Below are 20,478 nucleotides of genomic sequence, written 5' to 3' on the forward strand. Positions count from 1 at the left end.
AGTGATGCAATGCTACATTTCTCCAAATCTGTTCAGATGAAGAAAACTCATCTACATCTTGACTTGACTGAAATTTTCAGTAAATTTTCATTTTTTCCTTGAACACCATTCCCAATGCTCGTGCTAGTACACCCCTTGTTTTCAGAACATAATTGATTAAATACATATACATATTTTAATATTATATAAATGTATTTTAATTTCAACCAGAGCTAATGTTGAGAAGCTAACAATATGTCCCTGCTTTATACTGGAAAAAAGCACTGCACAAAATGACTAATACTGTGTACAAGATAGCATCAGCCTACTTCTAGCACGGATCATGACAAAATCATTTATGTGTGTCATTTTGAGTGCTTGTGTACTTAAAATGCAAAAAGCCTAACATTAAAAATCTGTGTTAAACTCTTATTGTATGTTAAATTTGTATTATATTGTATTATTAACATAATTTCCATCAATTATTTGACACCCAAAGTCTGGATTAACCAACGCTTTTCTTGTCTTACATACTTTTACATTTGGACTATGATGAAGCAAACCACTGTGTTTCCAAAGCTTATGTTATTAATGTTTCGGACAATAAAGTTGTTAGTCTGTAACTTTTTATAAAAACCTGTCTTAACATTGTATAGAACAATAAATATAACGTGATTTACATTTAATGGTACAGTGCAGTCTACATGTATCAATAAATTTCACTCATAAAGATTACGTTTTGAAAGCTGTCTTATTGTTAGCTTAGATGTTAGTTCTATTATTTAAGTGTTCATCTGGCTGAAATCTGTGTTTATATCCATATGGGCGTAAGTGATAGGTGTAGTACTCTAAAGTGTGCATTTGCACTGCGTCTATGTAGTGGAAAGAGATGGCTAAATCTGAACAGCATCCAGGGCCCTAAAAACACAAGAAAAGAACAATGTGTTTAACATAAGGAGCAATCGATTGATTTCCATCTGAAAAGAAAGGTTAAATATATTAATCTATTTCATGCTTCTCTCTTTTAGAGACTATCTAGACCTAAATCTTTACTGAAACTGGATATACATTGAATTTGTTTTTACTGTATTCTGGTTATATTTTCATCTGACTGATTGTTCATTACCCAGTTTATGTGAAAAAGGCAGATTTTCGTTCCAAGGGGGTTTCAAGGTAACCTTATTTATTTTTCTGTAAATAATAGTCTTGTGCTATATACTGACACATACACCACTTTGAACGGATCAACCATGCAAAAGTAAAAATCATTAGATAAGATGTAGAATATAGAGTTACCAAATGTAGCAAACATGTTCCTGGATCAACATCCTTGTTAAACAACACTGCAATTAACACAACAAAGTTGTTAGAGAGAGCCTAATATGCTAATATGCAGCTATCTCCAGAAAGTTTTAGTTCAAGATCATTTAACAGATCAAGGATGTTGTTCCAGGATCAACAACGTATGTTTATTCAGGAACATGTCTTACTTAGAAAACTCTCATCTACTAGCATCCGCTTGATAAGTCTGATATTAAGTTACCATTTCCAGGTCCTTGGACACGAGACTTGGAGCCGATAAGCTGTTCACAGTATTAGCATGTGTGCACTGAGGACTTGAGGGTGACCTCTAAGTTTCTATAAAGGGCTTGTTCACCCAAAAAAATGAGCTCATGTTTTACTGTATATGACCTTCTTCTTTCAAATGGGATTTAAATTATATTAAATAATGTCCTTGCTCTTCCAAGCTTTATAATGACATTAGCATGTGTTTTTGGTCAACAGTCCAAAAGTAGTCAAATAAAGCTCACGCATAAAATGCACCTAACACAGCTCCGGGGGATGAATAAAGGCCTCCTGTAGCAATCAATGTGTTAAAAAAGAAAAAAATCCATATTTAAATTGATAAACAGTTTTGCGTGGCTTCCGCTGACTGTCATACGCACGCTCACGAGAGGCTGCCTTTCTGCCGGATTGCGAAAAACTAACGTTTGTTTTACAGGAGCAAAGAATGCTAAGTTTTCTAACTTTACCAAAGGAAAACCAGTCTCCTCTTGGCTTACATGGAACTGCTCTGACATTTTTCTTTCCAAATCCTAGTTTTGTGCTTTCTAATTTGTGACCAACATTTTGCTCTTTCCATCGTGCTTCTGCATTTGTCACTAATCACAGGTGCGCGCTACGCAAATGCCTACGACAGTTAGCAGAAGTGAAAGAAAGCTGTTTATAACATTTTAAATATGGATATTTTTTCTTGATTTGGTACAGGAGGCCTTTATTCATAGTTTGTTCTGTTTTGTTTTCAATATTTCAACAAACAAACTCATATACATTTTGGATGGAATGAGGGTGAGTCAAATTTCAGCAATTTTTTATTTTTGGGTGAAGTATGTGGCCATCATACACCACACGATCTTCTGTAAAATATGTAAACTCTGACTGCATAAATTTGGCAGCCTAGCATTGACTCCTGCAGACTATAAATTGGGGCAAAAGCCTAGGTAATTCCAGCCTCATTCTCATTCTTACCTCAACCGGTTGGTAATGCTCATAGAGGAGATACCAGGGTCGTGGTCTGCGTGTCTGTCTGGGCAGGTAATAATCTGGAGGGTATGGATGAAAGGTTTGTCTCCCCAAAACGTCCCTGGAATCACCCATCTGAACTTTCATTGTCTCCATGCATTTTCCCAAACCAACATCCTCAGTTTCCGTGTTGTGTGTGCAAAGCCCATCAGCAAAGCCCTTCACGAATCTCCTCAAGGCTTCCTTACTGAGGACGTAACCAGCTCCTCCGCTCATGTAGCCCTGTGCGATGAATGGTGTGTACCTACGTCCAAAATACAGCGGCTCCTCCGTGTTGTGCTTGGACAAACCGTAGCGCAAATTCTCAAGGACAACAAACGTGTCATCGTCAGCTTTGAGGAACCAATCAGCATGGTCCAGATGGTGCGTGTGGATGTGCTGGAAGGCCCGTATGGTCTTCCAGTAGAGTTGACTGCGTCCTTCTGACACGTTGAGCCCTACCGTGGGGAAATCGGACGCCTCCGAGCTCATGTACAGAACGATGTTGCAGCGTTTGCCCCATGTGGCACGGATATGTTGGGTTCTGGACTTCAGGTGTTTGGGCTGTGTCATTACCCAGCACAACACTCTGACCTTCTGGCTGAACTCCAGCGCGGTTCTTCTGCTCACAGCTGGAAAAACATTAGAGTTAAGCTTAGAAACAGAAAGAGACTGGCCATTAAATGTCATGCAGAGAACGACCTAATAAATAATGCTATTTTAGCATTATGAACTGTGTGTAGTATGCACACAGCATGCAAGGAATACTTTGCGTAAATTTATCGAAGTATGCATGTATACTACGGAGCACTAAGGCACTGTATCACATAATGCATTACGCCCCATTGATGTGAATGAAAGCTGTATCATATTTTAATAATATATATATATATATAAATTTTCTTCACATTATTCAAATGTTAAAACATGTTTGTTTGTGCAAATGTTTTTAAAAAATGCTAATTAACAAGTTTAATAATTATTCTGATGAAGGAATGTGCATAACTGAATTGATTGTGCACTTGATGTGTCAAATTTTCAAAAAACTGTACTTGCAGATAATATAAATGTAATAAAAGTTTATTAACACTTACGTACACCTTTAAAACATGCAATAATACCAAAGTAAAAGTTTTACTTTAAAGTACATTTCAAATCATTATGTTTTAATGGTGCTTTAAAGAAGTACACTTAATTTGATGAGTTGATTTACACACTAAAGCACATGTAAAGCACTTGATTTTTTTTTCAACTGCAGCTACTCTGATTTGATATATTTAATATTAATATATCATAAAATGCAACTTCATTGTTTTAAATGTTTCATTACAAATAATTTAAATTTAATTTAATAATTTAAATATTGCAGCTTTACTGCTTATCAGTACTCTTAGCAGTGCACTTATTTCAACCATATTTCAAAAACAATAGATTTATGAAATTACGTTACTACTTTTTTATTTATATTTTAAGTCTATAACAAGTAATAAAAGTAGTTTAAAACAGTTTACTATTGTCTTTACTACTGAAATCTATTTTCAACAATGAATCATTATGTTCAGTGATCTTGTTTATCACTGTGAAAGCTGCTTTAAAACAATCTGTATTATATAAAGTGCTATATAAATAAAGCTGATTCGATTTGACTTAAGTGTAGTAGATAATAGATATTCTATTCTATACATAAATGTGCATATTCTGAGCAGTAAATGCTACATACCGCAGTAATAGTTAGAGTATACACTAGTATGCTATGTCTATCTTCTGTCCCCTTTCTCCTTCTGTTTTATTTACTGTGGTTGTAGCTGATTACACATGTAAGAGTAGAGAGAAAAGCCTTTGTCTTACCTGTATGTTTTACCGCAGGTTTATTACCATTCAAAGCAAATGAAGGTGTCAGAGTCCTTAAAACCCATGAATACATTATTGAGAGAAGGATACTCACTGCTACGCCACATAAAAATAAAATGTGCTGCTTAAATGAACTCATGTCTTACGCACGTATGATAAAAGCTGCTTCTTCAACTCATTCAAGCAAATATAACATCAATGCTCCACACGTACTGCCCTTAAACACACAGATGACTTTACAGATTGTGCAACAAGTTCTGCAATCTAGGTTGCATAATTTACATCAGTATATGCAAAGCCAGTAAGTTATTTCCCCTCATGTTTATTATATTATATTATATTATATTCTTAAAGGGTTAGTTCACCCAAAAATGAAAATTCTGTCATGAATTACTCACCCATATGTCGTTCCAAACCTGTAGGACCTCCGTTCATCTTCAGAACACAAATTAAGATATGTTTGATGACATCCGAGAGCTCTCTGACCCTCCATAGACAGCAAGGATATTACCACGATTAACACAGATATATAGTAAGGACTTCGGTAAAACTGTTCATGTGACAGAACCCCAGAACATAACGTAAACAACTTTGTGACATGAGGGTGAGTAATTAATGACAGAATTTTCATTTTTAGGTGAACTTACCCTTTTAAAATGTTGAAATATTTCTGGACATATGAGACCCTGGGCCACAAAACCAGTCATAAGTAGCACGGCTATATTTGTAGCAATAGCAACAATACATTTGTATGGGTCAAAATGATCGATTTTTCTTTTATGCCAAAAATCATTAGGATATTAATTAAAGATCATGTTCCATTAAGATATATTGTAACTTTCCTACAGTAAATATATGAAAACTTAATTTTTGATTAGTAATATGCATTGCTAAGAACATCATTTGGACAACTTTAAAGGCGATTTTCTCAGTATTTCGATTTTCTTTTCTTTTTTTTTAACCATCAGATTCCAGATTTTCAAATAGTAGTATCTCAGTCAAATATTGTCCTATTCAATTAACTTTTTGATTAACTTAGCAAACAGTTAAACAATTATGAATTAGATTGAAATCAGGCCCATGTTTTATTATAGGTTTGGAGGTTTCCTAGTTGCAATACATCCCACTCGCCAGCAGAGGCGGCAGCAGCTCAGATAAGACTCACAGCGCTGCGGTGAAGAAGAAGTCTGCACACAAACACAAGGACAGCACGGTTAGGTAATAAATGTAATGTGGAAAATGTTTTATTTTGTGTTGCCTCTCTCATGCCATGAGCTTTGGTTTTACTCTTTTAGCACTCGTTCTGGGCGCACTTGTTATATGTAGAGTTTATCAGCTGTAGGTCTCGGTGTAAGAGGTTCCTGCTGCTGTTAAAATCTAGTGTTTACTTTCAGATAAAGCCTGGAGGTATGTCTCCTGCAGCACATGTATCAGCTGTACGGTCTCTGTATAAGAGGATCCTGCTGCTGCACCGCTTCATGCCCATAGACCTGCGGGCTCTGGGTGATCAGTATGTGAAAGACGAGTTCAGAAGACACAAGACTGCATCAGCTGAAGAAGCGAGGCTCTTCATGGCTGAATGGCAGGTAAGACATGTCACCTGATTGCAGAGAAAACTGATGCATTTAAAACACAGGCTGCATCAAGCCCCCTGGCCTTCCACTGAATAGATGTGTGAATTCAGTGGTACATTTATTGGTGTTATACTGATACCTTGACCTTGACCTTCAATAATTGCCTTTTGGATTGATATTTGGTCCGTGACATGTAGCTGTGCCCTTGTGAAAAAGAAGAAACTTTAGCATAATAATAAAAAAAGTTTTATTATTAATGATATATTCTTTAAAGAATTGCAAACTCGTTGTTATATTTTGGGACATTGAAAAAGCTGAAAATGTCATTTCTTTCCAAACTTAATTTGAATTACATATCATGAGGTCGCAATCTAGTACATTTAACATAAATTTAATAACTTTAAATGTAATATTGAACAACATTCTAGTAAACTTGTAATCAAGTACTGTTCGTGTGCTTTAATATGGTAGCCAACACATTAAAATAATTTTTAGCATAGCAAAATAATATTTAAACAAGGATTTTTACATATAAAGTAAAATTTAATTTGAAATTTATTTCAAAGTATGCTTAAAGTGTATTTCAGTGTGTCAAAGAACAGTTTATATTTTATATATTATTTTTATTTTTAATATATTTAAATATTTTATAGATTTTTAATTTATAATTTTTTTTATGATTTAATATATACTTTTAAGATTTGAAGTACACTAGAAGTGCATATTCAATCCAAATAGTAGGGCTGCACAAAATGAAAACATTATTGCTGATAACGAAAAAAAAATATATATATATTTATTAACTTTTTTTTTTTTTTTTTACTATTTTGTGTAAATTCGCTTTAAAACATTAAAAACTTTCATTTTAATGTTACAAGTTAATTAAAAGTGCATCAAATATTTGCATTGTACAACATGAAAAAAGAGATTCATTTTGAGATTTGTTAAAAAAATTACATTTAACTGTGTTTATTAACTCTTAGTATTTTTAAAGATGTAACTGTAGGTAAACTTTAATTATAGATGAGGGTTAGGGTTAGGGTTAGGTAAATGAGCATGCACAATTAAATATCCATACTGACTCCTATACAGTATATTCAATATCAACCAATACTCAAATAAATAAACTCCGTAACCAGTATGGTACTGATTTATCATGCATCCGTACATTTCCATTATGCCTCTATACATCACACAACTTTACATGTAAATAATCTCTTCTAGATCTTCATCCTCATCCTATTTAGCATTTTCCATCTCGATTAGGTTTGTCCGCAGCCATTGTGAAAACAAGATGGATATGAATGTGCATGCAATTGAAACGGAAACCATTGCATTGCAAAAGAAACCGCTTATACATGAGAAGTTACCAAATCTCCAGTTCCTTAATGAGTCAGGAAAACTCAGGCCTTTGCTGAAACCTTCCACACGATGGCAGCACCTTTCTAAATTCTCCAGCAGCCTGAATGCAATAATCCGTAATGCAATTTATCCATAGCTAACAAATCCTGTTCTCTCAGGGAGCACAGCCGTGTCCAGACACCATCTGTGTACATCACTTATACTTTAAATCCAGCATCACCTTGATAAGAGTTCAGATCTGTGGGGACAGAATCGTGCCGTTTATGTGAGCACTGACGTCACGCTCGAATTAAATTCTCCGTCACAAATCCAAAGATCGAATTCAACACATGAACTCCACTTGAACATGCAGCAGCGTGCATTCATGAAGCAACGATGCAGATCTTCTTTTACTCAATTCCTGGAAATCGGAGACGCTTTTTTAAAAACCGTCAGACTTCACAAATGTATTACATTATAGCTGACTCTTACTGCATTTTCAAGTCGTGCGGTGTGAGGACTCGATGTTCCTCGATTGGCAATGACAGTAACAGATACTCTTTAAGAGGGTAAAAATCACACGCTTGCAGGTAATGAGAGACACTCTGTTCTTGTACAGAAGGACATGTACACTTCCTTCCAAAATGAGCTACTGACTGTCAGGCGGAAATTCTAGTTTTTTAGTACAGCAAACACAGACAAAGTAATAGAATACACAAAGTAGACCTTAAAGGGATAGTTTGCCCAAAAGTGTTCACCCCATCTTAATGCTGTTCCAATCCTGTCACACAGTAGACATTGAAGTCATTGTTCACTGATAACCTTCCTCTCCAGTGATCTCGACTAGAGTTAAACTCCAGTACAGATTCATCCAGAGTGCTTTTGTTAAAAGGATAATGCTATTCATTGAAAAGATATGACTCAAAAGAACAATTTATTAATTAATTGGTCTTCAGGTCTTTTTCTTGGCAAAGCTGTCATAAGACTTCTATAAGACCTGGAACGCAGCATCCAGGCCACTTTTGGGATGTTGTGTCTTTCATTCATTTTAACAGCTACAGTTTGACTCTCATTGTAATGAAAGAAGTGGTTAGGATATTCAGCATTTGTGTTGCATTGATGAAAGGAAACTACACAGGTTTGGAATGACATGAGAGCGAGTAAATGACGATTTTACTTTTATTCCAAAAATAATAACTCAAGGCAGTAACTATTTAAACATTATTTGTGAACTTATATTCAGCTATTCTTTTTAATAGTTAACTTTTTAACTTTTTATTTTATTTTTCAGATCATCAGACATCAAAGCTCTGTAAATATTGGTCTCAGAGATTTACTTTAAGTTACACCAAGCTCATCACTCATTGAAACCTCCCACAGATCATGTTTTCAGGCCATTTTAAGTCTTATTTTGACATAACAAAGAGAACTTAGGAATGACATGAGGGCAAGTAAGTGATTTTTTTGTGTGAACTATTCCTTAAAGAAGGAAGACCAAGAATGATGACTCTCCAAATCAGACAACTCCAAAGATGGTTTGAGTTCTGCAATGAACAACACAGACATGAATGGTTTTCATGAAATATGAGCACGTAATCACACTGTTGTTGCATCAAAATGTGAAGTAAACCGACAGGAGATAACAGAAACATTGATTTTCTAAAAATAACTTGCATAAAATCTCAAAAGATTGATGCTCTCCCATGTCTCTGGCTTTCAAAATCTACAAAAACAAAAAAACAAACATTCTTTTACTTTTAGTAAAAAAAAAAAAAAAAAAAAAACTGATAACAGTGAAATTATGAAGTTCATTTGCCTTAAACTATCTTTCTCTGTCTTCTGAAGAAGCTGAGAAAATCGCCTCCTCCTCACACAATGAAGAAACAAGCTCAACAAGCCTGAAATATTACATGCAAAACATTACTTTTAACAATTACCACTTCAACAGCCTTAAAATAATTATGCTATCTTTATTATATAACGCCATTTCCTTTAGGAAACTAACATACAATCTGTTTAACCGTGAAAAATAAAATAACAAATTAACATGAGTCTAGTAATCTTAACCGTCTACTTTTCAAAAAGTGCAGATAATGTGAAATCTAATGTAAATACGACATAAGACACTCATGGAAGTTATATTAAAAGTAAAGTTATCCTCTTCTGTTCAGTAAAAGAAGAGTCAGCATATTTTTCAGTATAAGCTCTTTTATTTCCACCTTTCATGAAACCTCAAAATACTCCCGGACATAAGCAATGAATGATAACTTTACATTTTGAATCTTTACTTCCCATACTGTCTTTCACTCGCTTCTTTCATGCTGAGAAAATGCAGCTTCTTGCACCGGAGATGTACAATTTTAATGTGATGTGCCTGCTTTTTTTCACGTTTGTGTTCCCAACCCAGCACCGCCGAGTTATAATCAAGACCAATTTTCATTACAAACTTGGGTTAAAACAACCCAACGTCCCACCCAGCAGTCTCAACCCAGCATTTGGGATGAAAAAACAACCCAGTGTTTTTTTAATTTGTCATTATACTGTTCATTCAGACTGATTCACGATCGTGAACAAACACAAGAGGTGGGATTTGTCGGATGAACCAATCACAGCCAAATATAACCAGTCATATTCAATCATATCGTGATGGAGGCACTGCCTTCTCTCATGTATCTTTCCCTCACTCATTCTCAATTACCCCCCACCAAAATCACCTCACGCTAAAGGAGGTCTGTTAAAAGTCAATGGGCTTAGAGGAGATTTGACCTGCGGGTGTCACTGTTTTTTTTTAGGAAAAACTAGTGATTTTTAATATTGTGTAATATAGCCATTGTTTTATTTTTGTATTATATCTGATTTTTCTTATCTTATATACTGACTCATAGGTAGGATTCAAATCAAGTTTGGCATTGGCGTTACGAAGCTTACCACGTGATACTCCATAATTATAAAATGGCACATATGATGGGTCACTTTTTTTATTAGATTGAACTGCTTTGTAATTGAGTTCACTTGCGGCATGGCAAAACTATGGTTTGTGTTGACCACAATGTGTTTTAGTGGCTGCAAAGAGCATGAAGCCATTGAAATTTGATTTACAATTTTATGAGGGGGAAAAATGAGTACTATATTAGGTCACCACTTAAAACCTAGGTCCTGGATCAACCAGTTGAGAGCAATTTTGTGTCAGAAAAATTACTAATGCCTTAAAGGGAATCTCCACCCAAACATCTGTCATTATTTACTCACCCTCATGTTGGTTCAAACTTGTATAACTTACTTTCTTTTGTGTATAAAAGTGTTTCTTTGACATGTCAATGGGCTCCAGTTTTGTTAGATTTTTCCAAGCATGGGCTTATGTGTTCTGCAGAAGAAAGAAAGTCATGCAGGTTCGGGTTGACGTGAGGGTGAGCAGAAACCCCCTTTAAGATGTTGTCTAGGCAGGCAGCACACTAGGTTTCACACATGGTGAACGGTGGAGTCCAGTCTGATATTAGGAGGTGAGTGAATCACTGTAGGGTCTCGCTTTTCAAAGCACTGCTGGAAAAAACTAAAAAAAAAAAAAAAAAGGAAGGGCGACGGAGCCAGGAGCAGACGTAGAGCGAGCTTCCAAATGTGATTAGGAGCACTGAGTGTTCACTTTAATCCAGTTACAGTGGAGGGCCCAGGAGACTTCTCATCGCCTAATAAATCGACCGCAAGCTTTCCCTGAGGAATAAAAGAAAAGGAGAGAAACAGAGAATGTGATGGAGTGAAGAATGTGTTTTTTTCTCATATATGGCTTTGCCGTTTTCACTTGGTGGACAACAGATTTGTTGATTAAATTGCATAGACTTATTTTGATATAGGGACCAGAAAACCATATTAATCTTCGACACAACATGCTAAAAACCATTCAGAACACCATATAAACCCTATGACAAGCCACCGCAGGCAAACATCACAACACTTGGTAAGCATGGTTAATTTAACTGAAACTTAAACTTGTTTTTAGCTATTGTCCAAGGCAACATTTCTAATTTTTATTTAGTTTAACTTGATCTACTGTAAACTAAAACTGAGATGAAAAATTTATAAAAGTAATAAAAGTAACAAAATGACAAATGTTCTAACTGCCTCATCTCTTCATATTTGTACTAGTTACAGCACGAAATAAACATGAATGAACATCAGAAGGTATCTTGTTTCAACTGTGAAAAGACGTCACAACATTTTTCAAGTTCTCCGATGTTAATCTAGTCTCCTGTCTGGTTGGTTTATCAGACAAAATAGCTGTAAGTTAAACTCCCAGGTCAGTGAGATTTAGATATAAAGAGTGAAGTGAGAAATAAAATAAATATGTGTGGCTGAAAATAATAATCAGATGAATATGAGCATAAGCACCATCAAAATAGAGGACAGAGCATTTAAGCGAAATGAAGAAATATTTCACCCACCAAAAAGTTGAAGTGCCACAGCATGATGTAGTTCTCATGGACCAATGATAGTTCAAAGGTGCTTCACAGTCAGCGCTAGGTTTTTTGGAAAGTAAACCACTAAAACAAATTCCAAAAAAGTTTGTTGGAGACTTTGCTTGACGTATATCGGTGCCTTCTCCTTTAACCTCAGGTTGCTCCTGTGGGATTGTCCTTGTAATAATTGCACTATATGTCACTTTGGATAAAAGCATCTTCTAAATGACTACTGGCATGACAGTAGTTTCCAAGCCATTTTGTACATACAGAGTGGTGGACATAGAGCTAATCTGTTTATCTGTATGGATCCTGAAAGTTCTGTGTCCTTGAGAGAGTCAGGTTATTCCAGACGAGCTTGAAACGGGTTGCCTGATTACGTCATTGTGACGGGAAGTGAGGTGTTTATATTCATAAGGTGAGCTTCAGCAAAAAGCTTGCCATTCAGCATGCCCACATCCCCTCCATTCTTAAAATATTACTCCTTGGCAAATGTTCAATCTAATTACATTATGTGGAGGAGGAAGCTTCTCAGACAAATGGCTTTTTGCTTCCAAATTTGAATGGCATCCAAATTCCAAGACGTTAGGAGAGTGAATGAGAGTTCTTAATGGCTTTGTTTTCAGTGTGTTTTTCTGAATGAGTCTCTCTATAATGTCTTGTAGGTTTGATTGTAAGCAGTCATGACAGACAACTTTCAATTAATATGACAGAAAACCCAAGCTCATATGATAGAATCAGCGGTACGCTGTAAATATGGTTAGTGCTACAGTCTGGGACTCTGTGGACTAGAGTCATACAAGGATTGGGGATATGAATAGTATGTAACAAATCTGGTTCAGATTGTGATCTCAGTCACTGATTCTTTTAGTAACCCACAATAATTGATCCTATATACTTTTAATTTTCATCAACAAATATTAATCAACAATTTAGTGATTGTTCTGATGATCAAAAGACTTTTCAATACAACAAAACTCTATAGTGATTTTCTATCTGTAAGTACACATTATGGGCCAGATTTACTAAACGGGGCAAATTAGCGTAAGAGCACAATTCCATAAAAGCGCCAATGGGAGCGGAAAATTCTGTGTGTGACTTACTAAAAATGCACACATTAAAGAACAGACGCAGCCAGATCATTTTCATAAATACCAGCGCAATTTACCAAGAGCAGCGCAAATTACTGCCTGCTTTTTAAGACATGCTTTTTTTGGGCATTAAATAATGGCGCGTATACCAGTAATTTGATGAGCGCAAATGTTAGTAAAATGCATTGCATGGTTCTTTTTAATATTCTCCTCCCATAAATTGTGTCTGAAATGGAAAATCCTATAAATGCTTATTCAATAAGGTCGGGAGAAAAAATAATGACGTCCATGGCTTTCTAATTGCTGTAAGGTATGTGTACTTTTACTCAAGTATGCTTTTCAGGTACTTATTACACCTCTTTATTAAACATATGGATCAGTCTAAACTGGTCACATTTTATGTTTGTTAATTTGTTACATTGTGGCACGGTACATTCAGTATGAAACATGGTCTGTGAGAATATTTTGATGCAGTGTTTTGTCCACGATAACAAAAGAATGTGCTGTAGACCTTGAAGAGCTATGCATTCGTGCATAATGAATATAGTTTGGTATTTAAATTGAATTGATTCTGAAAAAGAAACCAAACTCACTAAGAATGCACTTTGAGGATGCAGTAGCCTATGTGTTAACAGTAGAATAACTGTTCTTTACCAGTCTTAACAAACTGCTAATGTTAACTTCCAGCTCTGATATGTTGAAGGCCCGTTTTACTAGCAAGTTGAACAATGTCGGTTTTGTAGGACTTTTTGTAAAACTTGTAGACCTGTGTGGACCTTTCAAACAAATGGTAATCATTGACACAGAGGGAGTGATTTTGACTGACAGAGAGAGAGAGCAGTAGGCATTGACCTCCATTAGACCTTAGTGGATTCCCTGATCCTACACATCCCCCATCAACCCCGTAAACTGCTTTTCATCATGTGAATTGTAATCAATGAATCTCCAGCAAAGAGAAATAAATCATTCAGTCACGGTGTGATATAGTAAATCAATAGCGCACTATTAAACGAATACCTCCCTTGTGACTAAGTGTAAAATCAATACAAGAACCAATAGCAGACACACGAACATTAAGGCTTTGAAGTTCAACAGGTTGCTTTGTTTTCCTAAGTAATGCTTTTGCCTCTGTCTTATTTTCTGTGCAGAACTACAAAGACACTCTACAGACACAGGTGCTGGAAGCGGTGGGAAACAAGAAGTTGGCGTTTGGCTCTGATTTACCTGAAGAGAAACTCAAAGACTTGCAAGAAGAGCAGATCGGACAGCTTTACGAGCTTATGCTTGAGTCCACAAAACCCAACCGGCAGTTTGATATTCAAGAGGAGGGAACGCCAAAGTAACACACCCTCTGAAGGGAAAAGAAGGATTCTTTATCTCCTCTCTACGGGGAAGTCGTCCCAATGGGACATGTTTTGACTCTTTCTTTTGTTCTGTTTTGTTCATAGCGAAGATGCCGATGATTAAATTAAAATGTTTCAAAAATTATTTGCTTCTTTTTGATGTTTCTGAGGATAAGAGGAAAAGATAAAGGTGGCTTTGTGATCAGCAGTTATAATGAGGATGGTCAAAACTTGATTGGGGTCGCTTTCGAAAATGTAGTTTAACCACTTAAGCAGTATGGTCATTTTTTTCTGTACCACTTAAGAGTATAGTCTCACATATGAGATTTACAATGTACAGTGACTTCATATAACTGCTAGAATCAAACTGCTTTCGCTCTGCACTTGACATCTGCAACAACAATGCAATGCTTTCAACCACATAATGTTACTTTTAGGTTTCATACTTTTAAGTACACATAAGTACTAGTAAAACAATACATTTATAGTTTGTAAAATACATACTGATGTCTATGGAAGCATACTAATCCATTCATTTATAATCTGACAAAGTGTTTTATTCATATCGGATAGTGTAAATAACTACAAAGTTCACTCTATTCTTCTCCCAGTTCTCCAGCCACTCACTTTCATGTATTTCAGGAGAAATAGATGAATTTACATTTACATTACATTTAGTCATTCAGCAGATGCTTTTATCCAAAGCGGCTTCCAAATGAGGACGATGGAAGCAATCAGATTCAACAATAGAGCAATGATATGCAAGTGCTACAACAACTCTGTTAGCTTAACGCAATATAGGTAGCAAGGTTTTTATTAAATTATATAATATATAAAAAGAAAACAGGATAGAGCAAGCTAGTGTTATATGTGTTTTTTGCTTTTGTTAATTGTATATAAAAAAAATAGCAAATAGAATGCAAAAAGATTAGAGATGCTAGTTTTAGATTTTTTTTTTAAAGAAAACAAGAATAAATAAAGAGAGTACATCTTTTTTTTCTTTTCTTTTTAAAAAATAAAATTAGAACCGAGTGCTAGACTTAAAGGGTCAAATAAAGATGGAAGATGGAATTTACATGATCCAAATCCAACAGATACAATTCTGTGAATTGCTCTGCAAACTAATAAGGTGTCTCCTATTGCTCACCCTCATGTCATTCCAGCCCATTCCAGTCCTTTGTACATCTTCAGATCACAAATTAAGATATTTTAGATGAAATCCGAGAGCTTTCTAAAACATGCATACACAGCAATGCAACTGAAATGTTTAAGGCCCAGGAAAGTAGTAAAGATATCATTTTAAAAGTCTCTGTGACATTAGGGGTTCAACTGTAATTTTATAAAACTACAAGAAGACTTTTCACAAAGAAAAAGTGTTTACCATTTTTGTGTGCCATGCACATCAAATGTTCAACTAGCCATTTGGTTGAACAGTTTGTCTGACCTGCAACAAATTGTACCAGATAATCTGTAGGCCGATTTGAAATTTTCAAAGCCATTTGACCTCTTAACACACACACACACACAAAGAGTATGCTATACAGGTAGCGAGGCTTTAGCTCAGCAGCACTTTGACGTATTGAAAGTTTGTTATTGTCATTGGCATCATGTGCATACAGGAAAAGTTTGCAGACACACTAAAAAGCCATTCTCGTTGCCTTCATTGCATCTGAGAAAAAAACCCAAATCAATAATGCTTCTTTCACTCTGTGAATTATTAGATTGTCTGAAAAATAATACCTCATTAGCTTGAGACAGTATCTGCTCATACACTTTCACAGCAGTGCTGCAGAAAAAGCTTCTGCGCTGTCAGCTAGCATCAGCTGATGGGTTGAGAGATATTTTCCCCCATGTTGAACTTTACCAAATACTGCACTGCAAGACAAGCATCTTTAGTCAAGTACGAAAACCAATTTAGTTTCTAAAATCAATGGTTTGTGAAGAAATCAGTATTCATGTGAGAGCATGCATGCAGTCTCAATACAAATAACGGCAAGAACCGGTCCAAAGTGGTTTGAATAGAGGCGTTTAAGCGGAGGCGGTTTGTTTTGTTGCACTTAGCATGGCTCCCTCATCACGCAGATTAATTTCTGAACGCCACTTCAATCATAAAACACACTGTAATGACATAATACAGCTCCTGTAAGTATACACGAGCCATAAACAGTGATCTCCCACAACAAAAACATTGCGCAACGACAGTCACGCCACAGAAATCAGTTTCTGTTTGTGGTGTTTTTCTAGTTTAGTCTAATGCTAGCTTCAAGTTTAGTTGAATAAAACAGAACATATTCACTCCATTAAGATACACAGCCTTTGTCAAGTTAGAAAGGCATGACTCTGGATCGGATGGCTTTTGACATGAGGAGAGAAAGCCAGTGTGTATCCTTGGAGATTATGGGAGGACTTGGAGGAAATCTTTATGCTTTTGTCTCTGAACACAGAGAGAAAGTGATAAAACAGGAGTATACATATGGCAACCTTTTGCTTGAGCTACTTGAGTCAAAAAAAGCTGAACAGGAAAATGGCAGAAATCTACGACCACACTATGCAACACATCAGCTGTATACACTTCAAAATGATATGCCCTTGGAAAAATGGAAAAGCATTAAAAAAAGATGAATGGAGTGAGTTTGCAAGAAAGTACCCTTTCATTTTTTTTTCTTCACGATTTCATGTTTAAATCCAATGTTACTTGCAATTCTATGCATTTATTTGTAAAATTTACTAGCAATTTCTGATTGAAAATAGCAAAATCAAAGTAAATCCTTTAATAAATGTTCTTGTCTTTCAGTGTTTTACTTGAGACACGGATAGCTTGTGTTTCTTAAGTTAAATATCAGGGATTGATTACCCAAAAGTCCTTGTTGGATCTTTGAAGATGAGGGTAGTAATTACTTCTGGTGTAACGTATCATCATTGGTTTTAGTGACAAGTGGCCTATTGTATGCTGAACTACAACATTTATTAAGTGTGTAATTAGCATAAAAGCTTGATTGAGGCCAGACCTTATAGGGAGGACTTGTAAATGTTATACATACACGACTTTCGGTCTGGAATACTGTGAGAGTCAACAAGCTATAAAACGCAGCGGTCGAAAGGATATACGCAAAGCCAATGGAAAGTTTCCAGGTTATGATCAGGCCACAGAAATGGAGACATCAGGCTGTGTGCCTCGGATAAATCAATTTTCATGTTGACACATTGCATTATTCATAAAATAAAGCGCTGTTTTATTCAAACAAACCCTGCCCATCGCAAACAATTTGGCACAACAGATGCAGATGATACGGTTAATGTAGATTTACACAGATATAATGGAAGTTAAATTTCTTAAATAAAAAGTCAACAAAGCCCCAGATATCCAAATATACAGTAACTTTACTATGAAACTTGACAAAAACATGTCTATGTTAAATTTAACCACTGAATTAATAATAATAATAATAGTCATTTGCCTATTTTAAGACCTTTCTCCCAATGTGACATTATTTGAATGACTCAAACTTCCTCAAATTATTGTCACTTTAATGATACGAACATTTTGCTTCTGAGGCTTTTTTACTCTCATTAGTTACTAATACTCTAAACAGTATTTTCTCCCTTTTCCCTGTAGTTGTCCTGTATTTTGTATTTTAAAAGTTTTTTTTGATCACAAATAATAATGTACAAATAATAAAAAAATATGTATAAAACATAACAATTTAAATAATATATCACTGTTTTTAAATCAAATTCCTGTTCCACTTGTTTGTTTTACACTTTATTTTAAGGTTTCATTTTTACAGCGTAATTATATATTTAAGTACTGAGTAATTATAATTAACTACATGTACTTACTGTAACAGCGTTATCAGGGTTAGGCTTGGAAGTAATTATGCATAAATTAATGTTTCTAAAAGAGTAAATACATGTAAGGTGTAACAAGGACACCTTAAAGTTTTACTGTATTACTATTGGTACTATTGATAATGACAAGTAATAATTGTCCTAGAATGGCTTAGATTGCTAAATATAGCTTCTTGTTAGTTAGACATGTGGACTTGTTTCTGGGCAGGTTTCATTAGATTCTCCTATTCATTTCATGATTAATAAATTTACCTCACGACTAACGACAAAAGATGCAAAAGTTGCCATGAACTCTTCAAATTCAGCAATTTATTGACTCATTTAAGTGCTTTTGTGACATATAGTGGTTGCATTGAGAAGCGGTGTTTGGCTTGAATCCTCTCATACATCTCCAGTGAACAGGGAGAGCTGAGATCCGTGACTTTGAAGAGTACATTCAGGAGGTGACTCACCGCCTCATTCAGAGATGCCTCTTTAAATCTCAAGAGCTTTTCTACACTCTCTGTTTATGTTTCAGATATCTTCTGCAAGCCACCGCCATTTCAGAGATGTTTATGCAGGGCTGCACATTGTTTACTGAACTAAACCAGACTGAACATTATTATTTTTTTCTTCTGAAGTATATTTTAAACACAATATATATGAATTGCATTAAAACATACTGTGTGGTGAGAAAAGCACTTGTGACAACAGTTTTAATTATGGCTTGTAGGAGCACTCTGCTGTTTTCAAGTGTAGTTCGCACAAACATGAAAATTGTCATCATTTAGTCACCCTCATGTCTTTCATTTCACTTTCCTTCAACAGCACAACACAGTTTGTAAAATCCCCAACAGTGAAAATAAATTGGTGTACGATGTACTTTGAAAAAGTAAGTAAATTGTACAAATAATTACGAAGAAATGGCAAGTAACACTGAATTAAACAAAATTGTGAATTATAATTAGTTTGTTTCTTTATCAGAACAGATTTCACTCACCAATAAATCATCTGCAGTGAATGGGTGCCATCAGAATGAGAGTCCAAACAGCTGATAAAATGTCAGCAAGTTTGTTGCTTCTGGTCAAAATACTAATCCTAACCAAAATATATATTTTTTAAACTGGACTGTTCTCTCTTTTAAAGAGTGCTTGATCTGTGCACATTTCTCTCCTGATTCAGACAAGTTTACTTTTGTAAAAAGCAATATTATGGAGCAATGACTTATATTTTAGCTGAAAACAATGGTTTAAGGTAAAAAAAAAAAAAAAAAGAATTGTTTCTTACAAACACACAGTTTTATGCTATTACTTAATGGACTGCATTCTTGTGGATTATTGTGATGTTTTTATCAGCTCTCATTCTGACGGCACCCATTCACTGCAGAGGATCCATTGGTCAGCAAGTGATGGAATGCTACATTTCTCCAAATCTGTTCTGTTGAAGAAACATACTCATCTACATCTTGGATGGCCTGAGGGTGAGTCCATTTTCAGGTCCATTTCATTTATGAGTGAGCTTTTTAATAATGCCTGGTCACCATCCACTTTCATGGTATGGAAAGACCTGCTTAATTGTAGCTCAACTATATGTATTTGTTTGGTTTTCCCATCATACAGGAAGCCATACAAGTTTGGAACAACGTGAGTCTGAAAATGGGTCATTTTTGAGTGAACTATCATTTTAGGTCTTATATGGCCAACAAACAATCTCATGTACAGGTGTAATTCAATGCTCTTAATTTGTACTAATTGTGTGCGTGAACACGATCCATTGAAATGTAAAAAGTATCTGAGATTGTTTGTTGTGCTGGTATAGCTCATGATGAGACATGACGACAATAAAATGTTTAAGTGTTTGGCCCTGCTAAAGGTCACCCTGATGAAATTCATTCACTGTCTATTTTTCCATTATGATTCATCTCTCTGCACTGATTACAGCTTTTACATTTTTGATGCGGCAAACCTTCACAGCTATTTCTATCCTTTCTTTTTATTCTACTCCTAAATCTGCAACATCAGTTCCAAACGGCTGAGCAATGATCATTCATTTCCCCCTCTTCAGCTTTGCCCTGCTTAGTGAAGAGAATTAATATAGTAGGTGGGCAAAACATGAATTATTAAAAGTCAATTATTTAAGAGAGTTTCTGGATGGAGCTGCAGCTCAAATGTGACCTCCACTCACAGCACTTCATCTATTATATACAGAATCTTATACTTTATAATGCTTTCTCAGGGTTGTAAACCCTATATGTAGATAAAGATGATTTTGCATTATGAAATTACTGTCTACTTTGCTTTTTCCTCAACAATATAGGCATTTTAAATAATACATGTGCTTTCCTTGGTTAACATCTGAGCTGAGAATAAAGAAGGATTTTTTTTAGAGCCAATAGCCTTGGAACATGAGTTGCTACTGCTGATGGCAGGTTTCATTTGACTGAATAGTAACTTTAGAC

The 20,478-nt window shown here is 35.3% G+C and overlaps 2 protein-coding genes and 1 long non-coding RNA gene across 3 annotated transcripts; 1 reads left to right on the forward strand and 2 right to left on the reverse strand.

Moving 5' to 3' along the window:
* Nucleotides 1-10: 10 nt before the first annotated feature.
* Nucleotides 11-4,559, reverse strand: c1galt1a (core 1 synthase, glycoprotein-N-acetylgalactosamine 3-beta-galactosyltransferase 1a). Its single transcript, XM_026289023.1, has 3 exons — nt 4,390-4,559; nt 2,509-3,173; nt 11-897 (listed from the first exon to the last, which is right to left on the reverse strand). Exons 1-3 carry the CDS (start codon nt 4,529-4,531, stop codon nt 742-744), a joined length of 963 nt encoding a protein of 320 aa, XP_026144808.1. The 5' UTR covers nt 4,532-4,559; the 3' UTR covers nt 11-741.
* Nucleotides 4,560-5,509: 950 nt separating this feature from the next.
* Nucleotides 5,510-14,337, forward strand: sdhaf3 (succinate dehydrogenase complex assembly factor 3). The gene is made up of 3 exons (XM_026289024.1): nt 5,510-5,610; nt 5,787-5,978; nt 13,998-14,337. The coding sequence occupies exons 2-3, from the start codon at nt 5,802-5,804 to the stop codon at nt 14,190-14,192; spliced, it is 372 nt and encodes a 123-aa protein (XP_026144809.1). The 5' UTR covers nt 5,510-5,610; nt 5,787-5,801; the 3' UTR covers nt 14,193-14,337.
* On the reverse strand, nt 10,652-13,979 carry LOC113119495 (uncharacterized). Its single transcript, XR_003294462.1, has 2 exons — nt 11,744-13,979; nt 10,652-11,015 (listed from the first exon to the last, which is right to left on the reverse strand). It is a non-coding gene; the product is annotated as an uncharacterized LOC113119495 (long non-coding RNA).
* Nucleotides 14,338-20,478: the final 6,141 nt, after the last annotated feature.

The sequence above is a fragment of the Carassius auratus genome, chromosome 19, assembly GCF_003368295.1.
Source record: "Carassius auratus strain Wakin chromosome 19, ASM336829v1, whole genome shotgun sequence".
NCBI classification, from domain to species: domain Eukaryota; kingdom Metazoa; phylum Chordata; class Actinopteri; order Cypriniformes; family Cyprinidae; genus Carassius; species Carassius auratus.